Source organism: Gadus morhua, chromosome 20 (assembly GCF_902167405.1).
Source record: "Gadus morhua chromosome 20, gadMor3.0, whole genome shotgun sequence".
NCBI lineage: Eukaryota > Metazoa > Chordata > Actinopteri > Gadiformes > Gadidae > Gadus > Gadus morhua.
In genome coordinates, this window is record NC_044067.1 from 21,669,444 (window position 1) to 21,684,593 (window position 15,150).

The window sequence follows — 15,150 nt, forward strand, 5'->3', positions numbered from 1 at the left end:
ATGAGTCAACATGGATTTATTGTTTCGATTTCTGAAAAAATAAATGCCTTGGAGAAACACTGAGATGTAACCCATGTGGGGAATAATAGGAACATACAAAACGAGTTCTTACAGTTCAGAAAAATAATTTAATTTCCTCATTAAAAAAATATACAAAATGAAAAAATGATGCACCAGTTTAGAGTGAGACTGCTAGATGGTTAATACAGATGCAAGCTGAGCAAACCAACAACATAGGTCAGGAACCGACATGCAACAGTGTGAATTAATATGTGTAACAGTATTAACACGGACGGACACACATTCACATTGATTGATTAAGGCTTACCAGTTATTAACCCATTGATTTGCCATCCGATTTAAACAGTGAATACCCTTAAATGAACCCTCATGATAACCTTTATCTGTGGGCTGAAGGGTCTGTCTGATGGTCTTCAAAGAGCACGGCCATCTCGTAGAAAGTACAAGGACACTTGGCTGTTGACATAGCGTTGTTCAACTATATTGATCTTTTAAAAATCGGAGTCAAATTAGACTGTACTGTATCCATCTAAAAAAAAAAGTGAATTGACAGTTTTCCTTCCAGAGAAGATTTTGATAAAGCCTAAAAAAGATTTACAAAGAAGATACAGAAATACTTGGTGAAGTGTGCACTGTGCGGCACACACTTGGAAACATTTTCAAATGCTTACATATATTCCCCAGAGATCAACAAACCCAAAGTTTCATATGCGAGGCGATATTCAGAATAAGAGGCTTTAGAGACAGAGAGGGGGGGAGGGGTGATCCCCGGGCCCTCATTGGGCCAGCCTCTTCACGTAGGCCTCCCAGCCCGCCTTCCTGTAGGCTTCGGCAGCCTCCGGCCTATTGGACGCTCCTAGAATTCCCCGTCCCACGATGATGACATCAGAGGCCTTGGTAGCGATGACCTCCTCGGGGGAGGTGTACTGCTGTCCCAGCCCGTCACCTGGGGGGGGGGGGGTAAGAGATTAACCCAGAAACAGCGACAGTATTACACAGAGGGCTTACAATGGTTTATAGTGCAACAGTGCCACCCTGTGTCAAGAAGTAATGTCACAGTGCCAAAACCAACCGTCACACAATACCCATGAATTTACACCATTCTCAAGACTAGGTGATAGCACTATGATTTCACACTGTTTCAGATGGAATTTAAACACTTTGCGATTTAATTAAAATGTTTAGGGCGAGAGAGTTTTAAGAAGGAGGGGGGCATGTTATCCCCATCGTTTAAGCCATTAGCATCTTTGATACTTTTTTAGTACCGTTGTTGTGTGACTGATATGAGCGTTATAATCAGAGATGTCCTAGACTAAATCTGCATCCCACCTTTTCCTTAAACTATATTTTATAGGACACTAACCTCCAGCCTGCATCTGCACCCCGGGGGTCATGTGGATGAACTGAGGCTTCTGGGTAATCCTGGAGCCGCAGATGAAGCCCAGCACAAAGTCAGACTGCTCCTCCGCCATCTTTAGCTGGGAGGGGAGAAGGACGACACAAGCAAATATCAAGGCTCAAACATCCCTTACGTCATAGATCGATGTGTTAGTACTGTTAAGGTAGAGCAGGGAAAAGAGAACTATATATAATGGAGCCTTACAACAAATAAGTAAATCATGTTATTCAATTTACTTCAGTGAAATAGATCCACTAGGTGACATGGTCAGCAGTGATGGCCAAGCTAAACACACCACATTTATTAATTTATTTATTAATGCTTTTTGGTGTAAACATATTTGTGATTTGCATTTCCCACTTGTCATTTTAAACTGGTTCTAGTTCTCATTGAGTCGTTTCCCTTGTTAAGCAACTTGTACAGCTTGTGTTTCCTGCTTAGGACTGTATGATTAAAGTCTGGGTATGAGCTCCCTTACCACAGACTGAGTGTACTCCCCAGTCGCCAGCGAGCCCTGGGAACTCATCTGGGCTATGAGCAGGCAGGCGCGGCCCAGGGCCTGGCCCGCGGCCCTCAGGCCCTGGGCCACCCCGGGGCCCGGCACCGCATGGGCGTTCACCAGGTGGGCCCAGGACGAGATCCGGTACACGCCCCCTGGTGGCCAGCAGCAAAGATGGCACGTGGTCAGGCAGCGGCAGAACACACATGGAAACACACCATTGAAATGTAGTCTTTGATATCTGGGGGATCGCAACCACAGCAACAGCATTGCTCTCTCCAAGTCCACGTGATGCGTACCTTCATACTGGTGCTTCACCGTGCTCCCGATGTCGGCAAACTTGCGATCCTCAAAGATGAGGAAGTTGTGTTTGTCAGCAAGGTCCTTCAGTGCGTTGCAGAACGCTGGGGTGAAGTCCTGGGGAGAGACAAAGACAACGGTGGCCTGATATAGACACAATATGCATGGAGAGAACCCATACATGGGGGGAAAGGTGCCCTGATATAGACCACAATATGTATGGCCCAAACCCATATAATGATCATAAAAGTCAACAGAATGGCAAGTACTTCCTTATCAAATTTCAATACATGCCGCAAAAGTACAAATATTGAAACAAGCACATAATTCAAGAGTAAAATTTATAAAATGCAATAAAGTGTAATTAAAACAGGGAGAACAGATCTTCCCCTAGCACTAGAATATTTAATTGTGTACGAATCATGTACCTTCCAACATTTAGAAGAAGATTTGACCCCACGGGACTCGGCTAACTGACAAACACCCCCAGAGACCCCTCTACCACCCTTACCACTCTACCACCCTTAATCCTCTACCACCCTAACCCCTCTACCACCCTATCCCTCACCACCCTAACCTCCAGACCCCTCTACCACCATAACTCCCAGACCCTTCTACCACCCTCACCCCCAGACCCCTCTACCACCCTAACCCCTCTACCAACCTATCCCCTCACCACCCTTACCTCCACACCCCTCTACCACCATACCTCCCAGACCCTTCTACTACCCTCACCCCCAGACCCCTCTACCACCCGTGCCGACCTCCAGGATGTCCACGTGGGTCTTCAGCAGGCAGATCTTGGGGCCCAGGGTGTCGGCCAGCGCCAGGAGCTCTGTGCAGGACGTCACGTCAGCGGCCACGCAGAGGTTCGACTTCTTCTCCTCCATGATCTGCAGCAGCTTCGACCCCAGAGGATGGATGTCTATGATGCACAAGGGGATAGGTAAGAATAACACGTATTTCAGTATGCCAGCCGGGTAGTAATTTAAAGGTCAAACATTCAGTACTGTTGCAAAGAATGTTTCATAGTATATTAGTAGTGCTTGTATTTTGGCATCTCAGACACCAAGTGCTGGTATTGAAATGAAGGATAGGGAACAGCATTGATCAAATGTGAAACAAACCTAAATCATAGAGCAGTTCACAGTTTGAAGTGCACTGACTATGATCATTGACGTTCCCAACATATCGTTCAACATCAGCGTTGTCCGAGGTCAGCCTCCACCTAGCCCGAAATCCGTAAATGTCTGTGTATAAATACAGACATTGACATGGTACTGTACCTGATAGTTTGGCCCTGGCGCCATAACTCAGCACCTGCTCTTGTTCTTTGCATGTCTTCTTGGCCAGGGGGGAGAGGTTCCCGTTCCCTGCCTTTGGTCTGGGGAGAGGCACAACACAGTGGGGGACTCGCTCATACTCTATATACCACCTTTATAAAACGTGTGAAAAAGTGCTTCACACAGTACAATAAACACATTCAAATCAACAGCGTTGCTCTGAGTTCATGAGGGCAAACTCCATATAATGATGAGGACGAGGACAATGATGAGGACGATGCTGACCGCTACCACTTGAATACTTTACTTATTTAACATATTTTATTTATACTTCTCTTTGTTATCTTTATCTTGTATTGTTGCTACGTGGCTATGGAGGAACCAAGCCCAATAATTTCACCCTCCAGTACAATAAGATGTAATAAAAGTAACTCTGACGCTGACCGCGTCCCGACATGCTGAGCTGTGTACCTGAAGGTGTTGTTGTCCAGGATGAAGTCGCGGACGCTCTGCGCCATCGCCGGGCTGATGCGCCCGGCCGCCTGCAGCACGCTGAGCAGCTGGGACATGGAGATCACGGGGTGGAGCTTGATGCCCTCGGAGCCCAGCATGGCCACGCCTCCCTGCTCACGGTCCATCAGCACGATGGCGTCCGTCACCTGGAAGAGGGAGACAGAAGCTCTGGTTATATGGCATCCAGCAATTGAACACCAGGGCAATTGAAGGAGCATCACAAAGGCAGGATCACATTTCTAAAAGGACAATATGGATAAATGCTAATTACAAGTATGAGAAGGCTGATTCATTAATATGCCAGTGCAGACATGCATTTAACAAAACTAAAAACAAGGAAAGGTTTGAGCCATTATTTAAGAGTGTTTAGTGTTGAGGCAGACCTCAGATATTCTTGAAGTTTGCTTCAGATTAGGGCCCGACCGATATTGATTTTTGAGTGCCGATGCCGATTATTTTCAGAGAAAAATTACGATTACGATTTAATCGGCCGATAAAAAAACAAAAAAACAAAAAAAAATATATAAAACGTAGTTTTTGATACCTTAAATATACTTTAAACACTTTTGACGAATATGTGAATTGAATGCAGAACCTTTGAGTGTTTTAGAATACATTTACAGTCAAAAATGAGTGTAATGTAAAATGTAAAATAAATAACTAACTCCCAATGTGCTGCGCACGTGAGCAGTGACTAACACGTGCGTGCTGAGCAGTATGGTCTCACCGTTAGAGTCTACAGTATAACAAATTAACATGGCCTGGGACCTAAAGAAAAACAGGCACAACATGCTCAAACAACGTGTCTTGTGTACATTGGTGAGGTGAGCGCGCAGCTGCCTGAGCGAGCGTGCTTTCATGTTGTACGGTAAAATTCAATCTCCTCTATTTTACTCCAGCTAAAGTTGTTAGTTAGCAAGGCGAGTAGGAGCGCAATCTGCAGGATACTAAGCGCAATAACATTTATAAAAAAATAAATAAAAATAAAAAAATAAAAAAATCGGTTGTAATCTGCGTCTTTTTGGCCGATGCCGATTATTTTCAAAAAGGCTATAATCTGCCGATTAAATCGGCAGGCCGATTAAATCGGCAGGCCGATTAAATCGGCAGGCCGATGAATCGGTCGGGCCCTACTTCAGATATGCGGTGCATGAGTAAAAGTGGCGTTGCATTTGGTTGGCTGAATCTCTGGGATAAGCACATTTGTTGAATTAGGATTGAATACGATATACGTCACAAATTAGCTAGGATAGGCAATTTGAAGAAACCAGCCAGAGTAAACGAGATTTGAAAGTATCCAGCTGAAAAAACTCCTCATCCCTTCAGGCCACTTCAGTTTAAGGGCAGAATGTTGAATAGATAAAGCGACAAGCTTTAAGGGGCAGGATAATCTAGCAGTGGTTAGGATGTCTTATTCTGAAAAGGTTGTGGGTTCGATCACCAGTGTTTGCAGCCTAACCGGGGGGAGTACATGCAGAGCACCCCACCGGCCACTTAAGGACAGCCTTGGAACTCAGGTCCATGGGGAGGGGCTGAACAGAAGACTGTGTCTCTGTCTGGGTACCTTCAGCCCTTCTTTGTAGAGCACCTCGGCCGTCTCCATGATGCTGGATCCCGTGGTGACCGTGTCTTCGATGATCAGACACGTGTCTCCCTGCCGGGTCACTCCCTCCACCATCTTCTTGGTTCCTGCATCGAGAGCCAATAAGGACACGGGTCACTAATTACTTCACGAGAGCCAATCAGGACGCCGGTCACTTTAAGTACAGTCATGTTAAATGTTATTCTGAAACTATTAAAATGTCCAATTTGGTTGACGTATTTTTCCCAAACTATTTTACAATTCTGCAAGTGCATATACAAACGTATCATGGGTGTCAACTGCAGCATTCAAACCCTGAATCCCTATGGCAGTGTCGATGCCACGCTCTACCAGTTCATGGTGAAGCACTCGGGACCATAGTATAGACAGGTTTCCAAGGAGATGGGGTTAGGGGCTCAACCAGAAGACATAAAGCATAAACAGATAGACGGATCTGATCTGGCGTTAACTTGTCTAATCCCAAAACCAACGGATGGGTTCATTCCCTTTAATAAAGATAAGGCATGTATGGATCTAATAGAGATTGGTCTTCAAAATAGCGGATTTCTGTAATATTATGATGTTTATGCACATAGATTTCCTTCCGTAGATACTAAAGGCTTTTCCATCAGAAAAGTGTTGCCTGATCCCCATTCGTGAGAATTCATTTTCCTGAAATCGGTGTAGACGTAAATTGAAAGTCACTTGCAGGTCCGTTAATGAACAAGTGAACGAAAGCCAAGTTTATAAATCATAAGCTTTTGAGTCAATTAAGTAAAGCAAGCCTCCTAACTTTCCTTAGAATTACAAGAGGGCCAATTCTCATGTATTTATGCAGTCAAATTATAGTCTTTGAGTCAGTGATATTAGACACTACAAACAAACATTTTCTACGTTTATATGCAAAAAAATACAACAAAATACTAAATTAAATTATCAGGCTGAATCAGACATAATGCAGTAAATGGATGTTGATACATTGGTAACACTGCTGTAGTCGCTGACACTAGTTTATGAACAACAGGGTTAATGTCCCCTGGCGGCGCCCCAGAACACCATGTTGTAAAACGGAAACCCTTCTATAGCGCAACATGAACACATGCACTTCCATCGCTACGCACCGTAATCCTTGGCCTCCTTGCGTCTGATGAGCATGGGGAGCTCGTTCCTGGAGCAGATGATGGTGGCCAGGGGGAGGGCCGTGTAGGGCACACCGCACACAGAGTCAAACTTCAGCTGCTCGGCCTGAGCGAGCTGGTAGATGAGGCTCGACAACTGCCGAAAACAAACACAGCCAAAGGTTGGTGTTGGGCTGTACTTTTACTGCCTCTTAATTTTACTGCATATTTTCTGTCTCTCTTTGCACTCAGGAGGTGGGGATCTGGAAATAAACGTGCACTGAAAGTCATGGCAGTTCAGCCAGAGGAATTTTCTATCAAAACAAAACACAGTTGAGGCTCAACTGGTGTTTGAGCCTATAAGCTTCCACTTCAGGTTTAACAATGGCATCAAACTCACAATGTCTGCAGTGAGATAATACTGACCACAGCGATTTCCATAAAGGCTTCCGTTTTACAAAGCCCGACCTTTAATGTCATGCACAGAATTATACATATTACGGTTATCATGGGCCATGCCCGTGCCAGGGGTCAGTCAGGCCCAACGGTTTGGATGTCATTATTTGAGGCATGATAGGACATTGTGACTTGAGTGCACCATAATCATCATTTTATTGATAAAGGTACTTTTATTGCATGTAATTTGGCTAAGACTTGTAGTGCAGACCAGCTGTTGTGGGTGGGTTTGTCTCATGGCCAGAAGGACCTCAGTGGGGGTTTCAGTCCATCTGTGCATAGCAGCTTCTCAACCAGCAGGTGCGCCTGCAGCCAGAGGGGGCGCCACCAATATGCCAATTCCACACAATATGATCGTTCATGGAAAACCGCTTCACGAGCAGGAGATTTCTTCTTTTTTTTTTTTTTGGTGTTCGTGGCGCCCCCCACGTCTCATGAAAATTGCGGGCTGCCAGGTTCGCCCGTGCCCAGAACCGCCCCAGGCCTGAAGCTCAAATAGGCTTTAGTCTAACGTTATACAACTTGTTGGGAGTTATATTGACTCTGGGTGGTAAGCTGGGCTAATATGAAAAAAATCGGCATCAACTTTTCCTGATGCCCAGTGAGCTCCAAGTTCGAATATTCACATGATTATCAAATTATACTATGAGATACCACCTAACCCCGTGCAGGACAGGACGGTCTGCAGGAACACGTGTTTACCTTGTTCATGAGGCTCGGGTAGGACACCAGCACTCTGAGGTCGATATATATCGGGGTCATCATGCCACTCTTCAGCTTGTATTCACCGAATTTAACCGCGTTCACATCGTGAAGTTTCAGGATTAAACTATCGATACAGGTGTTTTCCATCGCTGCAGGCTAGTCTGATAAACGTCTCTCTGGTGAAGACTACAGACTACAGATCACGCTCACGCTACTCTCCACTTCCGCGTTGCCCAATGTGTGATGCGCAAAGGATCACGGATCCGCCGGCCCCCACTCTGCTTTACCCCGTCTCTGCTGTCTCTGGTCCTAGTTCAGCATGCACCCCGTCTCTGGTTCTAGTTCAGCATGCACCCCGACCCTGCTGTCTCTGGTTCTGCATGCATCCCGACCCTGCTGTATCTGGTTTTAGTTCCTTATGCACCCCGACCCTGCTGTATATGGTTCTAGCAGAGCTATAGAGAGAGAGTTGCAACACGATATGATCTCGCCGACAGGGTGGTCACGTGGTTGTCACGTGGTTCATGTAAGCCTCAATAGTTCCAAACACGCCGCGCTGTCAATGTTATTCTATGGGACGACAGCAGAGATTTCAATATTGAATGGTAAATATGAATGAAAAAAACACATACAAGTATTTGTCTGACTGTTATTGCATTATTGCATATTTGTAAATGTCAGTTTTACATTTAGAGTGGTAGGGGGACAACTGAAAGCTATCTGGTACGGCCACACCAACCGCGTTACCCGCGTACGACGCGTATAAAATCGGCAATTTTTCCATAGGGAACCATTGATTTACGCGCGTATGAGCTGCGTAGATGCGTTACATGCGCTAAAGGCCTCCACACACCGGCGCCGCAGCGTCGCGTCAAAAAGTCTGCCCCCATTATTCCGGGTGTACTAGCACACACCGGCTCCGACTAGCCGCGCGGCAGCGTTCCGCGCCGCGCCGCCCAACTACTCTTCGAGACAATGTTCTATTCCCGAGCGTCGCCGCCCCTGAAAAAGCGCTTTGTAAAAGCTGGTTTGTACATCCCGGGTCCCGTAGGCACCTCCATATCTACCCCTCACCACTGGATGTCGCCCTCTTTCGTTTGCGATAAACAATTACGAGAATGGACGATGAGAGACTGGTCGTCGAGGTGGAAAAATACGTCGAATTGTATAACCAAAGTACCCGTCATTACAAAGACAACTCCAAAAAGGTCATTGCCTGGCGAGCCATAGCTCTGGAGATTGGATCTTCAGGTGAGAAATCAACAATGGTGGAGTAAGTACCCAAACCATTAACCATAATGGGAAATAGACGAAATCAAGTCACATATAATCACACCATGTAGGTAGAAACCAGATTACTTGTACTATATATTTTTTTATTTAAGGCAAGGCAACTTCATTCATATAGCACTTTTAATACATGAAGCAGACTCAAAGTGCTTCACATAGAAACATTCTCATACAATAAAATAGATAAGTAAAAGAAAACACAGGCAAAGCTCAAAAATGCATTGTCATGTATTAACTGTCTCTCTGGTATCAGATCATGTATTAACTGTCTCTCTGGATTTAAGGAAAAATAAAATTAAGTGTCTCGAGCACTCAAATAAAATACACTGGCTACTGAATCCAGCACAGCAATAACATCACTGTATTTATCCCGAGGGATAAAAAAAAAGTATATATATGCAAAAGAGTATACCAGAGAGGGATAATAACTAGATTATAGGTCATCATATAGGCTGCACCATATGGTTCTGCCATTGCACACTTAGTAGCGAATTGAAATATTGGCGTGCCTCTCAGGATCTGCACGGAGCTCCTGGACCAGATTGTGGCATACCCCCTGTTCTTGTCTCCGTTCATTGATGGGGTGCACCCAAACCCTTTGTCTTCTCCTTGCTCCTTGCAGGAGAAGAAGGGCAGCCCCCCTCTGTCTGGCAACAGTTATTTGTTCTGTTGAAATAAAAAAAACTCAATAAAATGTAAAAGAGCTTGCTCAATTAAAATGGATAACTACTGCCTGCATACATGTAAATGTGTGGCTATGTTAAGGCTATATAGATGGATAGATAGATAGATAGATAGATAGATAGATAGATAGATAGATAGATAGATAGATAGATAGATAGATAGATAGATAGATAGATAGATAGATACTGTATTGGTCCCAATGGGGATCAATAAAGCCATCCAGGAGCTCAATACAATAAATACACACAATAACAATTGGCCTTAAAAGGTGACTGCACTATATACTAAAAAGGCTTAATAGAAGGTCCTGCAGTTATTGAGATTGTTGATGCAGTAGATGAATAATTGCAAAATATAAAATAAATAAGAAATGACAGTAAATAAAACGATAAAGTGCCCTACAAACTAAGTTGATCTGATGCTTGAAAACATACTTTCACTGCGCAGATTATAAATTTTTCCAATTATTCAGCCAAAAAGGTGGAAAATAAATAAACTAGGCTACAATAGGCTACTCACCCATTGCGTTTCGTGTCTTTGCTGCGGTTGATTGACAGGTGACTTCCTGATTTTATACTGCAGCGCGGCCGTCGCGCCGCCTCCTGTTGGTGCTAGGGGCGTGCTTTTGACGCGCGTAAAATACGCGACGCTGCGCTGCGGCGCCGGTGTGTGGAGGCCTTCAAGCAACATTTTAGCCGCGTATGAGCTGCGTATATATACGCACCTAAAGGCTCGATTCCACCGGAGGCGTACGCGCCGCGGCACGGCTGCGCCGCAGTCACCGCTGCGGATCGCTTCCACTCTAATCAATGAGACCATTTCCACCGGGCGCGCCGCGGAACGTTTCAGCAGCGTCCCAGCAGCGGCGTGCCGCACCGCGGCGCTATCTTTCCGTCGCACTACTATTTTTGCCGCGAGCCGCTGCTAAACTGCGTCAATTTCAACAGAGCAGATCGAGCAGGGCAGGAAGTGAAAAAGTAAAAGCCATAGAGCATCCGGTCAATTTTCAAAATAAAACACAATACTCAGCTCATGTAACTTCACATCAACATTATTACGTCATGGCCGGTGGCACCAGGTCAGCAGTCAATCAATCAAAGGGTCGGCAACATGGACGACGAGAGACTCATTGTCGAAGTTCAGCAACATGAAGTAATTTATGTACCAAATCATCCTTCTTTTTTTTTTGTCAGAAAGGAAAAAGCGTGGCATTTAATTCCAATCGTTTTGGGAGTGGAAGGTGAGTACATTAGGTTTAGGATTATCGCGTGATCTCGCGTGAATACGGCTGGCTCGCAAGGCAGCGCTACGCTGGCGTTACGCGCCCGGTAGGAATGGACGCAGGGCAGAGGACGCAGGCGTTCCGTGGCGCAGCCGTTCCGCGGCACGTACGCGTCCGGTGGAATCCCGCAAGTGCCCCTGAATGCAGCCCGCAGATCGAGGAGGAGCTAAATGTGGGCGGGCTTAAACGTTTAACTCCGCCCACATTGAAGGAAAATTCCGCGCAGTATCATACGTTCTCCCGCTTTCGAGCGGAGGAGCTAAATGTGGGCGGGTCTAAACGTTTAACCCATGGTTTTATCCTCTCGGGCGCAATCTGGTGGCGGAGATCCGGCAGCACATTCTCAAACATCAATGCAGCACAGCACAGCACAATGACTTACCGGTAATATGGAAAAGGGTTCATGCATTTGATAGACTTAGACATTCCTACTTTTAACTTGTCATTTCAAATGTCTTTTTTAGTATAGACACATATTATTTCGTACACTCGTACGCAATTATATAGCTAAGTCAAATAAACCAAAGACAGAAGCGGGAGAACGTATTTCCGTCTGGTCCATGATACTGCGCGGAATTTTCCTTAAATGTGGGCTGGCTTAGACGTTTAAGCCAGCCCACATTTAGCTCCTCCGCTCGAAAGCGGGAGAACTAGAGCTGTCAGTTAAACGCGTTATTAACGGCGTTAACGCAAACCACATTTAACGGCGTTAAATTTTTTATCGCGCGATTAACGTAATTATTTTATAAAAAAAAAAATATATATATTTTTTTTTTTTTTTTTCTTTGGCTCAAAACAAAGAAGCAGTAGCCTGACTGCTATGTTCAAATGACATTTGTTCAAAGCAGTCGTTTAATTGCACTATAGGCTCTTTTTTTGTATCGTCCTGTTTTGATCAGTGTATATGCCAATGTTATCAATAAAAAATCATTTGAACAAGGCAAGCCGATGCACTTCACCATGTTGATAAGAGAATTAAAATGAGAAGAATTATGGGACAAAAAAATCAAGGGATATTTAGCATAGAAAAATAATTTGCGATTAATCGCGATTAATTAGAGTTAACTATGACATTAATGCGATTAATCACGATTACATATTTTAATCGCTTGACAGCTCTAGGGAGAACGTATGATACTGCGCGGAATTTTCCTTAAATGTGGGCGGAGTTAAACGTTTAAGCCCGCCCACATTTAGCTCCTCCTCGATCTGCGAGCTGCAGTCAGGGGTTACTCGAATCCCGGTGTAACGCACCTACGCGCAGACGCAGAGTTCAAAAAATTGAACTTTTTACGCTCCTACGCATGACGATTAGCCGCGTTGCCCAATCAGCGTTGAGCTTGACCCGACGTCACTGGCAGAGAGTAGTGAGCTTGGACAGAAGCATACGGCCGACATCTTTCTTTATTCTGTGTGGAAATAGTAACATAGTTACGCCATTAAATGCGTTTATGGAAACATTTTTAGCGAGAAATGTGCATTTTACTTTCATAATGTTCGCTCGGTGAATGTGAAGGATGTTTGGTTTGATAGTTATGACGAAGAGGGAACGCTCCGTTCACTTGCATGGACAGAGTCTCTGGTTGCTAAGCAACCTCAACGTCTTGGCGGACTATATATCTGCTGATCAACACTACGAATGCTGGAAACACACCAGACACACCATGTGAAGTTACTTAACCCGATTGTTATTTATATCCGAGATTATTTAATCTAACCCGATCTAAACTCTATCACCCAAACACGGCGGCGTTTGGGTTTCCTACCCCGGACTCCAGCGCAGCCACGGCCGACAACTTTCTTTATTCTGGGTGGAAATAGTAACAGTTACGCCATTAAATGGGTTTATGGAAACATTTTTAGCGAGAAATGTGCATTTTACTTTCGTAATGTTCGCTCGGTGAATGTGAAGGATGTTTGGTTTGATAGTTATGACGAAGAGGGAACGCTCCGTTCACTTGCATGGACATGGACTCATCTAGGCGCGTAGGAGCGTAGGACCCTTTGACACAAAATGGTCAAGCAACATTTTAGCTGCGTTACGCGCGTAAATCTTACGCGGGTTACGCGTTTGGTGTGTTCGTACCATAAGATACGTTTTTAAGTTTGAGGGAAAGCTTCACGATCTTGTTAGCATTCTGGCTTAACCTTAACTTTTACCTTACATCTGTATTGAAATCAAAGTATTCAAGATGTTTTACCATGATCCTTTTAAGATATGAGCCACACAAAGTATCAGATATTGTTAGGGTAGTTGCGTGTGCAGGCAGGTAGGACCCAGACGCAGACGGTTTCAGGAAAACGGCACTTTATTCACACCTAAAGGCTAAGGCACAGGAATCAGGGAACTCGGGAGACAACAGGGAACACGCAGGACTAACAACCACAATGAAAGCACAAGGAACAAAGGAAAGACAAGGGCTTAAGTAACAAACACAACGAGGAACAGCTGAGACACATTAGGGGAGGGATCAGCAATCAACACAGGAGGGAAACACAGGGAAACACGACAGACCATGACAGTACCCCCCCTTAAGGGTCGACTCCCAGGCGACCCACGACAAGCAAAAAAAACGAAGAAAGTCAAACCCAAAACGGGTGGGTCGAGGGGCGCCAGGAGGGGGGAATCAAAAAAATAAATGGACTGGGGCAGAGCGGAGGGGTGTCAGGCGGGCGGCCAGAAAACTGCCCCAGGGCATGGCAGGGATCCTCAGGCGGACGGCCTGGGGGGCAAGCAGAGGCAGAGGGAAGGCGGAACCCTTCAGGAGGCCTGCGGCAAGGACGATGAGGGCTCAGTCCCTCAGGAGGAAGGCGAGCTGGAGGGCGGGTCCCCTCTGGAGGAAGGCCAGGTCCCCTCTGGTGGAAGGCCAGGTAGAGGGCGGGTCCCCTCTGGTGGAAGGCCAGGTAGAGGGCGGGTCCCCTCTGGTGGAAGGCCAGTGCCGTGTTCCAATACCCGTACTTCCATGAGTATACTTAAAGGAAGTACACTATCTGCACTATCCGTACTCACTTGAGTACGGTAATTTTTCAGATGCGAGTGCTGTTCCAAATCGAGTACTCCGTGGTGCACTTACCGGAAATTAAGATCACGACTGCCGCCGCGGCTCCTCCCCCGCAATAAACATCCCGCTTTGAACGGTGAACTCTTTACGCCTAGCAGCTATAAAAAGCTATAAAAACTATAAAAACTAAAAATGACTATTAATGCAGGCTGTGTGGAAAATGCGCCGACTTTGGCTCCGCCTCTTCCGCTACGTAGCTAAGATGGCTGCCGTTGAGTACGGGGAGTGTCCTTCGATCCACACTTCACGATTAGCCCGTTTTGAGTACGGCATCCGGGTCCTTGAAGTATACTTCTTTTCGCCGGATCTGAATTGGAACGTACTGCGTACTCAAATTGTGAGTACGCAGTACGGACAGTACGGGTATTGGAACACGGCCCAGGTAGAGGGTCTCCTCTGGTGGAAGGCCTTGAAGGGGAACCCCCCTCGGGAAGGAGTGGAGGAGGGCCCCCACAGGCAGGAGCGGAGGGCGTGCCTCCCCTGGACGGTCTGGAGGGCGGGCCCCCTCCGGCAGGAGCAGAGGCCGGTCCCCCTCTGGAAGGAGCAGGGGGCGGGCCCCCTCAGGCAGGAACGGAGGGTGTGCCTCCCCTGGATGGTCTGGAGGGCGGGCCACCTCCGGCAGGAGCAGAGGGCGGACCTCCACAGGCAGGCGAAGAGGCCGGTCCCCCTCTGGAAGGAGCAGGGGGCGGGCCCCCTCAGGCAGGAGCGGAGGGCAGACCACCTCAAGCAGGCGAAGAGGCCGGTCCCCCTCTAGAAGGCGAGGAGTGGGCTCAGGAACCGGACAGGGCTCGGGGACCGGAGTCAGTACAGGAGCAGGAGTGCCAGGAGGAACCGGGTGGTACCCCAAACCCTCCCAGAAATCTATTGCCTTCATTAAGAACCCTAATAAATCCTCCCACTCACGGCTAACTTGATCGTCCGCTGGGTCCAATGTTGGTGTTTTCATTCTGTTAGGG

General features: G+C 46.3%; 1 protein-coding gene across 1 annotated transcript; it reads right to left on the bottom strand.

The window, feature by feature from the left end:
* On the bottom strand, positions 1–8,347 carry umps (uridine monophosphate synthetase). Its single transcript, XM_030343890.1, has 10 exons — positions 7,874–8,347; positions 6,719–6,872; positions 5,580–5,704; positions 3,974–4,161; positions 3,506–3,603; positions 2,984–3,144; positions 2,219–2,336; positions 1,899–2,074; positions 1,385–1,499; positions 1–967 (listed from the first exon to the last, which is right to left on the bottom strand). The coding sequence occupies exons 1-10, from the start codon at positions 8,021–8,023 to the stop codon at positions 798–800; spliced, it is 1,455 nt and encodes a 484-aa protein (XP_030199750.1). The 5' UTR covers positions 8,024–8,347; the 3' UTR covers positions 1–797.
* Between the last annotated feature and the right edge of the window lie 6,803 nt (positions 8,348–15,150).